Source organism: Onychostoma macrolepis, chromosome 15, assembly GCF_012432095.1.
Source record: "Onychostoma macrolepis isolate SWU-2019 chromosome 15, ASM1243209v1, whole genome shotgun sequence".
Taxonomy (NCBI): Eukaryota; Metazoa; Chordata; class Actinopteri; order Cypriniformes; family Cyprinidae; genus Onychostoma; species Onychostoma macrolepis.
Window position 1 is genome coordinate 4,627,694 of NC_081169.1, and position 16,047 is coordinate 4,643,740.

Genomic DNA, 16,047 nt, shown 5'->3' on the forward strand with positions numbered 1-16,047 from the left:
TGTGATGTGACGTGCGTAAATAACGGAACTGCTTTCTTTTCTGATCACCAACAAACTCACTTAGGCTAAATCCACTGATGCTAACTGCATGTGGTTCACCGGCTGAGGAAGCGTTTCTAGCTTTAAAGTGAACTAATCCAGCTGCAATGCATTCAATGTTTAATTATGTTCAATAATGTAGTCGTCAGAAAATGTAGTGTTTAAAACGATCCAAATATCATTTGGTCTGTGAGCATGGATGAGACGCGAAGTACAACAGCACCTATTTTGATGCGCATTTAGTATGACAAGTTGACGGTCTGTCTCGTCTTTCGTCTGTGACCTATTTGAATGGTGATGTCACGCCGTTAATCTTTAATTTCCGAGCATGCTGTGCGCAAAAACATTCAGTCTCACCGTTTGAAAGCAGCTGGATTAGAAGTTCCTATCTAAATCACCCATCTAGCTCTACCGCTAAAATGGGGTCCAATGGAGACCTCAACGCAAACTCACAATGTCTCAGCAGCACTGGGGACCTGGTCCTGGACAAAGCAGTCAAACAGTGGATGGCCTGGGATAAGGTGAGAATATAACCGGTTTTAAACATTCTCACGCTGACATTATGACTTGTGGGTGTGTGTGACCATGTTGGTAACCCTTGCCATTGTCAGTGGTTTTATGAAATGTTGTAATAATGTTCACTTGTTGTTTGTCTTTATCAGACTGTGCTCATGCATTTTTAAATACAGCATCTGTTGAGAAATTAAATGAATTTGTTTTTATGTTGTTACGACCATAAAGTGCAATGTTTAGAGATATAAACTCTCTGAAGCATTCAGTATCACATTGCAATTCACTGCATTGCAGTGCCAACTTGAGTCATTCAGATGTTTTGGCTGTGGTGGTACAGTGATGATATCAGATGATGATACCAATAATTTGACACGTACCATACATTGTATTTGCCCCTGCTTCTATTAGAATGAAAAGTACTGTCTTGGTGTAACCCTTGTTCCCTCGAACTGTCATATGCACAATTCACCAGCCCAGCGCTAAAGTGTTTGAACTCTTTGATAAGGTGATCATGATTTTATATTCATACTTGAATATTTTAAATGCATGCTGTTATGCGAAATGCTGTCTCTTACACCTCATTCTTGGTGTTTTTTTTCCAGCTTTATGTCCTCTTTCAAGGCCAGTGTATTTACAGAGGAAGAGTATTGAGCTTAATCCCTTATCTCAGAGAACTGGGACTCAACTGCCCCACCTATCACAACCCCGCAGACTTCAGTAAGAAAATAACGCTCTCAGTACACAGTGGTCCAACATTAACACACACACACACAGACAAAAATCGCTAAAAAAAAAAAAAACACTTTCAGGAATTGCAGAAGTTTTGCTTGATATTTGCAGTCTGTGAAGTTATAAAAGACTTCATAAAAGTTTTGAGTCAGTAAGATTTGTTAATGTTTTTGAAAAAAAATGTTCACCAAGGCTGCATTGACTGAAAGTGGAATAAAAAAAAAAAAACAGTAATATTGTGAAAATGTATTGCAGTTTTAAATAACTGTTTTCCATTATAATATATTTAAAAATATAATTTATTGGTATGATCAAAGCTGAATTTTCAGCATCATTACTCAGTCTTCAGTGTCACATGATCATTCAGAAATTATTAAAATATGATGATTTTCTCCTCAAGATACATTGCTTATTAATTATCAACGTTTAAAAACAAGTTTTACCAGTTCACTCACCACTGACAGATGCAAAATGTTATTTTTGGATGCTGTCTATATGTAAATTATTAATATAGTGAGAGTAATAGAGAGAGTGAAAATAATACACATCTATATTCTCAGTGCAGGTGTCTTTTTGAGTTGCTCAGCAGAGTCTGAGAGTGTTTTTATTCATTTCTTCAGTAATGGAGGTGGCCTCTGGTGAATACGGTGACCAGACGGCTTGGCTGGTGAAGGCCGTTCAAGAGTGCAAGTGTGAGAAAGACTACAAAAGTGAAATGAATGGTAACGGGGTCCATAATCCCTTCCTGTGGCACAGACATTCCGATGAGGTATGTAAATACATAAAGCCTTTATGTAACATGAGGCAGTGAGTGTTATGTCATATGGGATCTGTAGTATCTCTATACAACACTTTTTTTTAGGAAAGATTGCAGTGCAAAAATTGTTCAAAAGTGCAAAAATTGTAACTTTAGGGGTACAACAGCTTTCCACTGGGGCAGCACCTTCAAACAGACAACTTTGTACCTTTTTTTATTCCAAAACAGTTCATAAAAGTACCAAAAGATTACATATTGCTACTTTATAGATACATGTTACTAGTCTGAGGTATTAATATGTATCTTTTAGGGGTAAAGAAGGTACAAAGGTGTTCTTTTGAAGGTACTGTAATGCACAATTTCTGCACCTTTTTTTTTTTTTTTTTTTTTTGAGAGTCAATTAATGCAATAATTGAACCTGTTTTCTTTAGGACTCTTCGTCCTCAGAGGGTTGCCATAGTTTTTCTGCCAGCTGCCTGACACAGTTTTGCATCCTTTTCAAGAGAACTTTTCTCAGCATCATGAGAGATTCGGTAAGCAGCACTGCCACCGTGTGGGGAAGTTTAATAACACACACAGCAGACCCAAATAGCAGCTGTTATGCAACAAAAACAGAAGTTAAACTTATCCTGTAATAATATAATGATCCTAATTACTTTTTAATATTAGTAGCGAGGTAATTGATTTTAATTTTGTGAGTTTTTACTGAAATTTACTGAATTGTTATTCAAATATATTTCTTCTTTTTTTCCTTTGAATGTTTAGTGTTTTCCACCATGGTCAGGAAAAGGATTATTAAAAATAATGCATTATGCATAAATGGATAACAGATCGCCATTTCATTTAAATCATCCAGTGTTTTTGGAAATTTCTCGTATTGTGTGCATGAATTAATATATATATATAAAATATATAAATGATCATGGTTTATTGAAACTGATATATATATTGAATATGATATATTAGAAAATACACATATATCACATAACAGCAGAATTTCATTCTATTTAAATTTAACTTAAATTCAAATTAGGATTAAAATAAATGCATCCTGTTTGCGCTCTAAATTCATATTATTTTGAAATTGAGTAACTGAGCTGCAATTCAGAAGCCATTCTCAATTCAGTACTGATTGACACATGAAAGTGAGTATAGAAGTAAAAACAGAAGGAACGTAGGTTTGATTTGAACATGGTTTTTCTTTGTTTAGGTGTTGACTCATTTGTGCATCATGTCTCATCTTGGGATTGGAATTCTGATCGGTCTTTTATACCCGGGCATTGGCAACGAGGCCAAGAAGGTCCTTAGCAATTCCAGGTTCCTGTTCTTCTCAATGTTGTTCCTCATGTTTGCAGCTTTGATGCCCACATAATATATGCGAACATGCCATTTGTCACAGTATGGGTCGGACGCAAGTTGAGTGGAAATGCAAGGTTTATTAGACAGAGGAGTCAAAATGAAAAGGCAGGGAAGCTGAGGTAATCTTGAACACACACACACACACACACTATATCTCTTTCCAGGAGCGAGGAGCGGGGGCTTGACCAACACATAGGGATGGCTGACGCAAAGCTGATGTTTCGACACAGTGTCGAGATCCCGAGCGCAGATGTTTCAAACACTGCTCAAGCGTGATTCGAAAACCCATGTCATGTGACTAAGGCGATTCAAGCATCGGGCGTGTCACAAGTGTTTCGAGACTTGGCATACCTACTGAATCTGCGTTTGATTGACAGGGTCGGGAACAAATCACACAATCGCACATCTTTCTCAACCTAACTCCCACAAAGTATAAAAGTGTAGTTAACGCATCTTCACTTCGTGGGTTTTTGTGAGAGGAGAAAGATTTTGCGATATAGTGATATTTATAGTGTAATCTTGTTAATTATATTTAGGCTAGATGAAAAGTTATTATTAAGATATTGATAGATATAGGCTATAGACATTGACAGGTAATTAGGATAAATATACTGATACATTAATATAAGTGAGATAGTGACAAGCACAGCAAGTTAGAGATAGGATATCATAGGCTAATTGATACATAGATTATTTCATACTGATAGATTACATAATAATGGACGCTCCATGCAAGAGATGCCACGCATCTGTGGTGTGGGAGCATTTCCATTTGGAAACACAAAATAAAGTGAGATGTGTGTATTGTGATCAGCTAGCCTACTGTAATAATACAACATCCACGATGGGCCATTTGAGGAGCACTCATCCTGCCCTTTTGGGGGTGCAGAGGATGGTAACATTGTCCCTGTACCTAGGCCTGCTATTGACACTGCTGGGCCATCTAAGCAAGGCATACATTGTATGAAATCTAATTCAGATCACAAAGTGTTGAGACACTGTTTAGAAAATCCATATTTTAAAATAAAAATCTTTATATGTAAAAAAAAAAAGAAAAAAAAAAGAAGTCAGACATTGTGGCTTGATGTCTTTTATTAATGTTCATTTTTCATGACCAAAATAACATTTATTGATAAAGAGTTCACTCAGATGTCAGACCGATGTTTCAACACATTAGAATAGCAGAACAATAAAAACACAAATTCTAAATGCTTATTATAATTTTATGAATTACTTGCTTCACGCGGGATTCGAAACCAGGATGACAGCATTCCAGTCATGAACACTAACCACTCCCCCAAATCACTTGGCGAACAAACGAACACAACATGACTGATTGTCTGTCGAAACTGTTTCAGAGCAATACTTGAAAATGACCACTAGGTGTCACCGTAGAGACGAGTGTCGAATTGCTTCGAAGCCTCGACACATTTGCTTCGACTGTTTCAGTGTTTCACGAAGCCTCGCTTTGCCCACCACTACCAACACACAGATCCGGGGGAAGACGATCTAGGAGGAGGAGAGGAACACAAGGAGCAGACACAGAAGGTAAGACTTCCGAGGTAGGTATTTAGAAAAGGATATTGTTCTTTGTCTCAACAGATTGCTGTAGAGGAGTCCAGGTCACACAAGATCGGACGGTGAGTGTGTGTGGAGATGGGATTTTTTATCCTGAGTGCTGGTGATGAGCTGATGAGGTGCAGGTGGACATGATCAGTACTCAGGTGAGGTGGAGCGTTGTGATTGGTGGAAGGTTGGGCCTGGCCGATCCGTGACACCATTGTTGCTACTATTTTATGGCTGATGTGTTTTAATTAATAAGATAATAAACCACAAACTACGATGGTTTTAAGGTAGCCTAAGAGGAAATCCATATTTAGCCCATTTGTGTGTTAAACTTGGGTAAAACATATCCTTATTCATTTTGTTAATAAAAGTTCAAAGTTTAATATAGGCTAGGTAAATTTGTCATTGTTCTATTTTATTGTATAGCCTTGCTTTTTTTTTTTTTTTTTTTTAAGAGTAATACTGAATCAACCGTAAGCATTAATTTTGTTTCAAGAATAGGAAACAAAAATAGGAATAGGAAAACCAAACGTTTAAGATCAAAATAAGCGCTACAGATGTGACAATGCGAGATTTGTTGCTGCTGAGATACAGATACTTTTTAAAAATAGTATTTAATATGGAAATAATATACTTTAAAAGAGCATTTCCTATGCTCTTGTTCACTCTTGCTGTCTCTTTGCTATGTCTGTAGAAATAATCGTTAATTCTTAATTTGGGTACGGCACAGACATCACAGGTAATAATATAGGGCCTAATAAAAAAAAACAAAAAAAACATGGCATCTTAAGTCATTTAATAAGTTAAAATGACTTTCACAGTCAATTGACTGTGGTGCAGCTGCGTCATTTGAACTGTTTTTTCCGTTTGGATCCCATCACATATGAACTGTGTAAAACTAATGGAATTATTCATCGGCCCCGCTATATCCATCGTTCTCCTAAACGGCTCCTGAAGATGAACTTCTCTTCTCCTGCTTCAATCCCCTCTATCTGGTCTCATAGATTAAGTACATGGAAGTCGTCCACTACGTATATACATCGCGGAGTTTCTTTATCGTCACTAAGGCAACTAGAAAGGACCAGAGATGTCACTGTGCTTAACAAGAATGTGCAGCATTGTGGTAATTTTGCCCTACTCAACACTCGGTCTCTAACTGGGAAAGGAACGTTTCTTCGGCACTTCATCTCTGACAATAACTGTGATATGCTGATGCTCACAGAAACCTGGCAAGCATCTAATGACTTTGTTGAACTTAATCTGCTCTCTCCTCCTGGTTTCGGTACTTTGACTAAGCCCCGAATTGGAGGAAGGGGTGGGGGCTTGGCGGTGGTCTATCGCCAGAGTCTTCATATTGAGCTGTCTTCTTTCCACGAGGTGACATCATTTGAATATTTGGCATTTAAAATCACTGGTCACACTTCACTGCTCATAATACTGGTGTATCGTCCTCCTAAAACGAACATACAATTTCTATCAGATATGTGTGAATTGCTGACAGTTGCTTCTGCCCAATCTACAGCTATGCTACTGCTAGGGGATTTCAATATTCATGTTGATACTGATACTGTTCATGCCCTTGAATTCATGTCTGTCCTTGATTGTTTTAATCTGCAGCAACATATTGATTTTCCAACTCATGTACATGGCCACACACTGGATTTGGTTTGTTCTACAGGTATTGACATTATTGCCTCTAAAGGCTCTGACATCTCTGATCAGGTATCTCTGATCATAAACTGATTGAATTTTCTTGTGATTTGTATACTCCAAAATCTGTTGCTAAATCTCCGATTGTTTATTGTGCTTGGAAGTTGGTTGATCCTCTGTCATTCTCTGCTGCTCTTAGTGATTTCCCTTTCTGGTTGCTATAGTCTTTCCAGTGCTGAAGACATTGTTAATCTCTATGATGAAAGTATTTCTACTATTTTGAATCAATTTGCACCCTTAAAATTTAGACAGGTCCCTTCCTCACGCTGCCCCTTGGTTCAATACTGAGCTTAGGGCAATAAAACCAAAGGCCGGCTAGAAAGGCTTTATAAGAAAACTGGCCTTGTTGTTCACTCCTTGGCTTATACTGAACACATTAAGCAGTACAGGAATGCTCTTAATGCAGCCCGCTCATCTTATTTCTCCACTTTTATTAATAAGTCCAAAACAGGCCTAGAACATTATTTACTTCAATTAAAAGTTAATTCAGCCTCCTTCATGGTCTCTAGAAAGCTCTGATCAAATGTGTGACGCTTTTCTGAACTTTTTCAGAGTAAAACATCTTATACCTGTCTACACCCTACCTCTGCTCCCACTACTGAACTTCTCTCATCAAGCCACGCTCATAGTCTCCCTAGTTTTGACTCTATCGCCCCACAGTGGTTGATGAGATGATCAGGCTGTCTAACTCCTCTACTAGTCTTCTTGATCCTGCACCTACCCTCTTACTAAAGAATTGCTTGACTGCCCTGTCAATACCCATCACTCATTTCATTAACACGTCAATGTCATCCGGAACTGTACCTTCCAAGCTTATGATTGCTGCTGTCACTCCAGTTCTTAAAAAGCATGGTCTCGAACCATCTTCCCTAAGTAGCTATAGGCCTATTTCCAGAGGTGGACAGTAACGAAGTAAATTTACTTGAGTATTGTACTTAAGTACACTTTTTGAGTATCTGTACTTTACTTGAGTATTATTTTTTCTGGAAACTTGCGACTTTAACTTCACTACATTTGAAAGACAAATATCGTACTTTTTACTCAACTACATTTATATCAAGGTCCCCAAGTAGAAAGTCGTTATATGTAGCAGTTTTTATAATGAGTGCATTTTCAGATTCACTGAACCCTTTTTTTTCTGTGAAAATCCGGCCTGCGATCTGCCAGGACCTTCCTATGTTGCCAAGTCTTACAGTATTTCTAAGCCTGCAGTTTTCCGTCTAGCTTAGAATGGACATTTGGCTGATATTTTTTAGGCAAATCTGGCAACCTCAGGATCTTCCCCGCTAAACTAATGTAAACGTCCGCGCTACTGCACAGCTAAAAGCGCTCTAAAAAGGCATGTGTTAACACATTAAATCTCTTTGGAAAATTAACCATGTTTTTACTATAGTAACCATAACTATGGTATTTGCAGTAAAATCACAGTATCCACAAATTTACTATTATCTCACTATAGTAACCATAATTATGCTATTTGTAGTAACTTCAGTAACCACAAATTTACCATAGTTTCATTATAGTAGTTGAATTTTTGTAGTTAAACTATGACAATACAAATGGTAGGCTAATATATCTGTCAAAAATGACTGCCCTCATTTTACCATATATATATATATATATATATATATATATAAACTTAGGCCTACTGGTAAATTGCTGCTAAAAACTGGTCAGGGAAGTATATAAATCTGAACATTATTTTATTGTCAAAACACTACACATAAATACATATATTATTTGCAAAGAAATGATCAAAAAGTAGGCTAAATGAAAACTTTAATCTAAACTGGGAATTAATAAGAATTGAAATCAATAAGCAGAATCAGAATGGATAAAATTCAAACAATACCCAACCCTAGCCACGTTGTGAAGTTCACTGATTTCTGAGCATTTTATGAACACTGATCAGTTGATGGCAAAATTAAAAAAGACGGTTCTTTGGCGCAACCTGCACACCCATGGCCATACTGAGAGAGTATGATCCAGTTTTCTGAAGAGATTAAAGGTTTGTTTTCTTTTCAATGTTTGCTTTGTTTGCCTAAAATGAACCATATCATAGACTTCAGTATATCTTTGAAAAAGAACTTTGAACTCATTTTAATACTTGTTTAAAAGTTACAATGTAGCTGTAGGAGTGTTAGATAAAAAGTAAAGATAATTATCTTCATTCAGTTGTTCCATTTCAGTATGTTTTGTAACATAAAATCTATTAATTCCAAAGACAATACAAGCTAATCAGTGTATTCAGTGGGTTGCATTAGTGGCATATGGTATTGTAAATACAAAACAATGCGACAATAAAACAATGCATTTACTTTTTACTTTTGATGCTTAAGTACTTTTAAAAACATGTACTTCCGTACTTTCACTTAAGTAAAAATCTGTCTTTACAACTTTCACTTGTAGTGGAGTAGTATTTGACCAGTAGTATCTGTACTTTCACTCAAGTAAGGAAGTTGTGTACTTTGTCCGCCTCTGCCTATTTCTAACTTATCCTTTCTCTCTAAGATATTAGAAAAAGTTGTTGCCTCCCAGTTACAGACCAACTTAACTGAACACAACCTCTACGAGCCCTTCCAGTCTGGTTTTCGCCCATTACACAGTACGGAAACATCCCTGGTTAAGGTTATCAATGATCTTCTTTTAGCTTCTGATTCTGGTGCTTTTATCACTCTCCTTCTATTAGACCTCAGCTCAGCTTTTGACACTGTTTGTCATGAGATACTCCTTTCACGACTTTCAGAAATTGGAATTACTGGCACAGCCCTTGATTGGTTTTCCTCCTATTTGACTGGGAGGCAACAATTTGTTATATACCAGAATCACAGATCATTCATCAGCTCTGGTGTACCTCAGGGTTCTGTTTTGGGCCCTCTCCTCTTCACCATTTATATGCTACCTATTAGACAAATAATTATGCAATATGGGTTTAACTTCCACTGCTACGCAGATGACATTCAGATTTATTTTAGTACACCTTCCACTTCAGTGTTTCCTCCGCCTTCATTAACAAATTGCATCAAGGAACTCAAGCTTTGGCTAGAGGCAAATTACCTTAGATTTAACTCTGATAAAACTGAGATAATTCTGATTGGCTCTAAAGCTGTTGTATCAAAGCATTCTAGTCAACTGCTGGATCTGGATGGTGATCCGATTATGCCCTCCACTAAAGTTTGGTGTTCTCATTAATTCTACTCTTTCATTCAACGATCATATTGGTAAAGTGGTTAAGACAGCTTTTTTCCATCTACGTAATATCTCGCGTATTCGATCCTCTCTCAGTCAGCAGGATGTTGAAACTGTTATACATGCCTTTGTTACATCCCAATTAGATTATTGTAATTCACTTTTTTGTGGCATCTCAGCTAATAATATCAAACGACTACAGTATGTTCAAAACGCTGCTGCTCGCTTGATTACTCGCACTAGAAAGAACGATCACATTACCCCTATCCTTGATCATCTTCATTGGCTCCCGGTTTCCTTGCGTATAAACTTCAAGATAGTAATTCTCACTTATAAAGCCCACCATAACATTGCTCCTTCTTATTTATCTGATTTACTTCTGCCATATGTTCCTGCCCGTTCATTAAGATCTTCTAGTGAGGGATTGTTAGTCACCCCTAAGTTTCGTCTGGTGACAATAGGAGCTAGGGCCTTCAGTGTTGTTGCTCCCAGATTGTGGAATGCTCTTCCCCAAACCATCCGTCAGGCATCCTCCCTTCTCTCCTTTAAAAACCTCTTAAAAAAATGTTTTTTCTGACTATTACTCTTCAAGTCATTGACTGTGAACTGTACCCTGTTATGGATGTTTCTCTTCATTCTTTCTGTTTGTAATCTAATCTTGTAAGTGGTTTCTGTATATTACTCTTAGCTTTTTTTTTTTTGTATTGATGTCTATTGTCTCTGTTCCTTAAGCCTGATTTGTAAAGTGACCTTGAGTGCTAGAAAGGCGCTATATAAATAAAAATTATTATTATTATTATTATTAATTATTAATTTGGTTCAACTCATGTTTAACCGTTGCTTCAGGTCATTGTAGGCTCAGGCTACTTTTTCAGTGAATTTTAAGGAATATACAAATTAATAAAATGAATTTTATTTATTTTTTGTTACAAACTGTTCATTCATTTATTTTTTGTTACAAACTGTTCATTCATTTATTTTTAACACCGCACCCCATTTATTTGTGGGCTACACTCCAGGGGTGCTGCAGCACCATTCCCGTGGTAATGCATAAGCAAAAAATCTCCAATTAGGTGAAAAAAAAAAAATATATATATATATATATATATATATATATATATATATATATTCATAATATATATTTTTGTAACATTTTACAAAATTATTATTATTATTATTATTATTACTACTAAATTCAAGAATTAAGACAACTCATGAAGTAATAAATTCCAAGGTCACTAATCAAATTTGCAACATTGAATGTTATGGACGAATATTCAAATTGTCAGTCTTCTCTCTAAAACAGATACTTCAAAATACTTTCAGAAAAGGATAGATCTGAGCAATCTTTTCTTCCTCACAGATTGTGTTCCCAGTGGCCTACTGCAGTATAGTGTACTGGATGACATCTCAACCTTCAGATGCAGTTCGTTTCATACTTTTCCTGGCTTTGGGGACACTCACGTCACTGGTTGCGCAGTCACTTGTACTGTTGATAGGAGCAGCATCCACGTCATTACAAGTAAATACCTCAATATGTTTGACTCATCCATTATCGTTCTGTCATATGCTTGATATTATGTGAACAATTTGCCTCATTATCAATACATTTCGATGCCATTAATAGAAAATGCATGTTTGCCTAATGTTGATATAATGATGCAGTGTTGTGTTTCTTTGACAGGTAGCAACTTTTGTCGGTCCTGTGACAGCCATTCCTGTGTTGCTGTTTTCAGGCTTCTTTGTCAGTTTTGACACCATTCCAAAATACCTCCAATGGATATCATACATTTCCTATGTCAGGTAAAGCAACCTCAGGAAATGTTCATTATAGCTTAGACTCAGTATTGAGCTGTGATAGATACTGTATGCACCAAATTCATTCTTCTGGATTTTTAGAATTTTTTATAAATTAGTACTTTAATTATTTATACCTGAAGACAACAGGAAATAATAATGATTGACCAGCAATATTAGAGCATGTTATGTGCCCTTGTGGGGAAGGGGGATACTTTTAAAAATAGTATTTAATATGGAAATAATATACTTTAAAATAAAATATTTAAGTGCAAACTGAACTTAAACACTGAATACTTAAACACATTATTTACCATGTATTAAATGTATAGTTTAAGAGGGTTTTTTTTTTTTTTTTTGACACACTCCAGTACATCTTTATATGTAATCTTCTATTTTCTTTGAATTATGTGTACTGATGAATGTACTGACAGGCATTTATGATAATCAAAAATATAAAATGTAATCTGTATTAAAATCTGTATTTAAAATGTAATATAAACAAACAAAAAAACATTGCAGTTAAAATCATAATCACATGTTTTTTTAATATGGCAATATAATCAAAAAGTGCACTTCTTAAAAACATTACAAAATTATATTAAAATACAGTTACAGAGTGTACTTTTTAATGTGTGCTCAAGTGTGTTAAGAGACAGTCATGAAAGTGACTTAGTAGCCTTTTATTGTATTAATACAATATAAACTGCAAGTGTAGTTTTAACAATATACTTTTAAGATCTGAAGTACAATGCAAGTGCATACTATATCAATTAAGTTAACGTCTTTTATCACAAGGGTGATATTTCCTGAACAAGAATTCTACTTTGCTTAGAAAACACATCTCATTACAGAAATGAAATATGCTACAAATGTGATTTATGTTGTCTTTAAATACGTAAGATAGCCTATAATGTACAGTGAAGAAGAGGTTTATAATAATGATTAATTTCCAAATAAGTAAATAAATGATCATGATATTGATCTAAATTTAAATTATTTTATTATGCAAGTAGAAAGAGGCTGTAGGATGATATGAAAGAAATTCAACTGTAGAAACCATGTAGGAGATGTACCTAGTGGTTAAAATAATGAATATCTGACAATATAAAACACAATGCTGCGTTTGACCAATCAGAATCAAGTATTCCAGAGACCTGTATAATACAACAAAACACGATACCAGTATATCTTAAGTGGTCTTCTTTTAAATCCTTTCAGATATGGTTTTGAAGGAGTCATTCTGTCCATCTACGGGCTTGACCGTGAAGACCTGCACTGCGACAAAGATGAGACGTGCCACTTCCAGAAGTCTGAAGCCATTTTGAAGGAGCTGGATGTTGAGGATGCAAAGCTCTACCTGGACTTCATTATACTGGGCATCTTCTTTGTGTCGCTCCGTCTGATCGCCTACTTCGTCCTGCGATATAAGATCAGTGCTGAGAGGTAGACTTGTGGAAGACCTGATGGACTGTTGAGACTTTCCTGCTCAGGGAGGGCTAGGCTGAGGAAGCCAAAGCAGAGAGGGTTTGTTCCCTCCAAACTGACCATCGCCATGTTTTCCCACACTGGACAGAAACCTGGGCTCAACTTGAAGTCACAGTATGTAGATGCCCAGCTTTTGCGTGCTTTTAAAAGAAAACAAAGCGCTTAGAACGCAACAGTTTTGGGGCTCAACCAAACGTCTGTACGGATAGAGAGAGAGACATGGCCGCGCTTAAGAAAACTCGTAGAAACTGATGAAAGACTTTCACAGGAACTGATTTTGACTGAAAAAGTAATATGCTGTATTGCGTGATCATATTGGAGAGCTCGAATCTGGCCCTTGTGAAAACGTAGTGTGTTTAATTGTATTAAATGTGCACTTTTAGTGTGCTTCAAATCTTAAAAAGTACTTGCAGATAATATAATATTAATTAAATAAAATACCACTTAAGAGAGTAGACTGTCATGAGTGTTTCTTAATACATTTAAGTACACTTTTAAAAAGTGCACTTTGTAATAATGTCAAATCAAAAGTCTTAGTTTAATATAAAGTACTTGATTATAATTTAAACTGTAGTGTGTTATTTGATATTACATTTCAAGGTAATATATTTTATATGTGCTATATTGTAACTTAAACATTACAAACATGAATATACAAATATATTTAAATACATGACATGCAAGTTTTAATCGAAACCACATTGAAGTATATTTTGTTTTACCATAAATGCTTTTCGGTACATTCAGCATTAAACTTTAACCATATTTCACTGACAATAGAAGTAATTACATATAATGGTGTACTTAAGTGGGTCAAGAAAGCGCTCTAAATTATCGGGCTGATTACATTTAATATAAATGTACACAAATGCCTTTTCATTTAATTGCAGTTAAAATGTGATTAAGTGTGCAAAAACAGTACAATTGGTTTACAAGTATATTCTTTTAAATTAAATTATTTCTTCAATAAGTACTATTTTTAAAAAGTATGCTAAAGTGTGCTTCTTTTTCACAAGGGTGCCCAGGTTGAGCACATAGATGTAGATTGTTTTTGTTCCTATTTATGGTCTGATGTAAAGGACAATAATTAATTGCTGGTCTACCTGACATTCCTTCTACATTGCTGAAAAACTCTTATTCTGTCGGTAATGGCTGCTTCTCTTGTAGTGGAATGATAACTTGAAAATCAGAGGAACAAATAAAGCCATAGTATGCACATACTGTGATAATTAATATAACACTCTGAAAGATAGCTAAAAGCCCAAGATAACTTGATCACATTAGAATGAAAAAGGAAAAATGCATCAAATCCTAACTGTGTGTAATTTTTGTGCCACTAGTGTCACCAAACACAACTGCAAACATAATGACAGTTTTGAAAAAGGTTTCTTGAACCCCTTCTGTCATTGGTTGAGCAAACAGATCCATTACAGATGCTGTAAAAAGTAACTGGCTTGCTGGGTAATGTGGCATGTGGTGACATTTAATTCATGCTGACATTTTGGGTGTGTACTTAAAAAAAATAAAGATCTGGGAATGTATTTTAGGATTAAAAAGCACATGCTTCAGCTTTAAAGCTCAATACAGCATGTTTGGAAAATTGGTCAATAGAGTTTAATGACTTTTGCCTGTGTTTATGGGGCCACATTATGCACAGTACATCTGATAAACCATGTTCATATGCAAATAAGAATTTTGCGAGCTTTTGCAAAATGCATGGCTTTTATTTGTTCATTGAAATGTCGATTATTGGATATCATCACTGTTAACAAACTCAAAGTTGGCAAATCATTAGATTTTCTTCCTACATTCAGAAATGTCTTTGTGTTTTACAATTTCACGTTTACTCTTCTAAATGCCTTTGAATTTCCTGAATTATTGATTCAAAGGTCATATAAGTAATCATAGAGGATCTCACACACCTCCATGTGGCATTTATCGACCAAACATTTTTATTAACATTAAAGGGTCATTGATTAATGCTTTATTCTTTGTTGACATCTATGCACGGATTTATGGGACAATCAAAAAATAACAATGCAAAAGTGAAAATGGAGACAAAAATGAAGAAGAATGTTATTTATTATCTGTGTTCTTTGTATTAATGTCCACATTGCATATGTTTGGTGACCTTTGAGCTGTAGGTCCCCAGAGCATTATTCACTAAACATTGCAGGCACAATGTGAATACTGAGCTTTAATTCAAATGTTATGTCCATTATAATCATACCAAACCTTTGCTGTGGACCTTGATGTGGAAATCGATGCACTCTTGCTAGATATATTACCTCTGTTCTTTTGGTATTTCTGCATAGAATGTAGAGCATATTTTTTTGTCTGTTTTTAAATATATGTTAATTGTATATTGTTTTTATTATTTAGTTTGCTTCTTTGAATCTTGTACTTACAATAGGAAATTTAGAATTAAAATGAAAGAGGTTGCTGTAGACATTCAACGTTTTATAATTTAATTTGCCAGATCTGTAATGGTCTTCTACGATATGTTTCTGCTACACAAATTGTTACATTTTAGATATAATAATAAAGATTAATTGTTTTCAAAGTGCTTGTGCTTGTTCTGCTCTGTTTTATGGACCTGAATGCTTCACTTTTTTTGTGGTGGGGGGGTGTCTAATCTCTCTCTTTACTGGAAGGTTAAAAAAAAAAATAGAAGACAATTATGAACGAGTGAAGGGATGAAGAGCATATATCAGAACAGAGCAAGTTAGGAGGGATAAATGAGGAAATCAGACAGGAAAAAAAAAAAAAAAAAAACACTGTAATTGAGGGAAAGAAGCAGTAGAGTAAAAACTGAATCAAGTCCAAAAGTGTAGAAAACAAGAATACTGCATTCAACCCAGGCTCACTGGAAATATGTGACTGCACTGTTAAAAATCGCT

The 16,047-nt window shown here is 35.5% G+C and overlaps 1 protein-coding gene across 1 annotated transcript; it reads left to right on the plus strand.

The window, feature by feature from the left end:
- The first annotated feature begins 458 nt into the window (after window positions 1-458).
- On the plus strand, window positions 459-15,610 carry LOC131520849 (ATP-binding cassette sub-family G member 1-like). The gene is made up of 10 exons (XM_058745362.1): window positions 459-560; window positions 1,001-1,057; window positions 1,155-1,269; window positions 1,902-2,050; window positions 2,470-2,571; window positions 4,847-4,945; window positions 5,101-5,121; window positions 11,226-11,384; window positions 11,547-11,665; window positions 12,881-15,610. The coding sequence occupies exons 1-10, from the start codon at window positions 459-461 to the stop codon at window positions 13,107-13,109; spliced, it is 1,152 nt and encodes a 383-aa protein (XP_058601345.1). The 3' UTR covers window positions 13,110-15,610.
- The last annotated feature ends 437 nt before the right edge of the window (window positions 15,611-16,047 follow it).

Bases quoted from the DNA above. Each gene is read 5' to 3' on its own strand.
- LOC131520849 (XM_058745362.1), top strand. From the start codon at position 459: ATGGGGTCCAATGGAGACCTCAACGCAAACTCACAATGTCTCAGCAGC. The intron at 2,572-4,846 runs GTAAGCAGCACT...CGACTGTTTCAG, and splicing joins TCAGCATCATGAGAGATTCG to TGTTTCACGAAGCCTCGCTT. The intron at 4,946-5,100 runs GTAAGACTTCCG...GATGAGGTGCAG, and splicing joins ACAAGGAGCAGACACAGAAG to GTGGACATGATCAGTACTCA.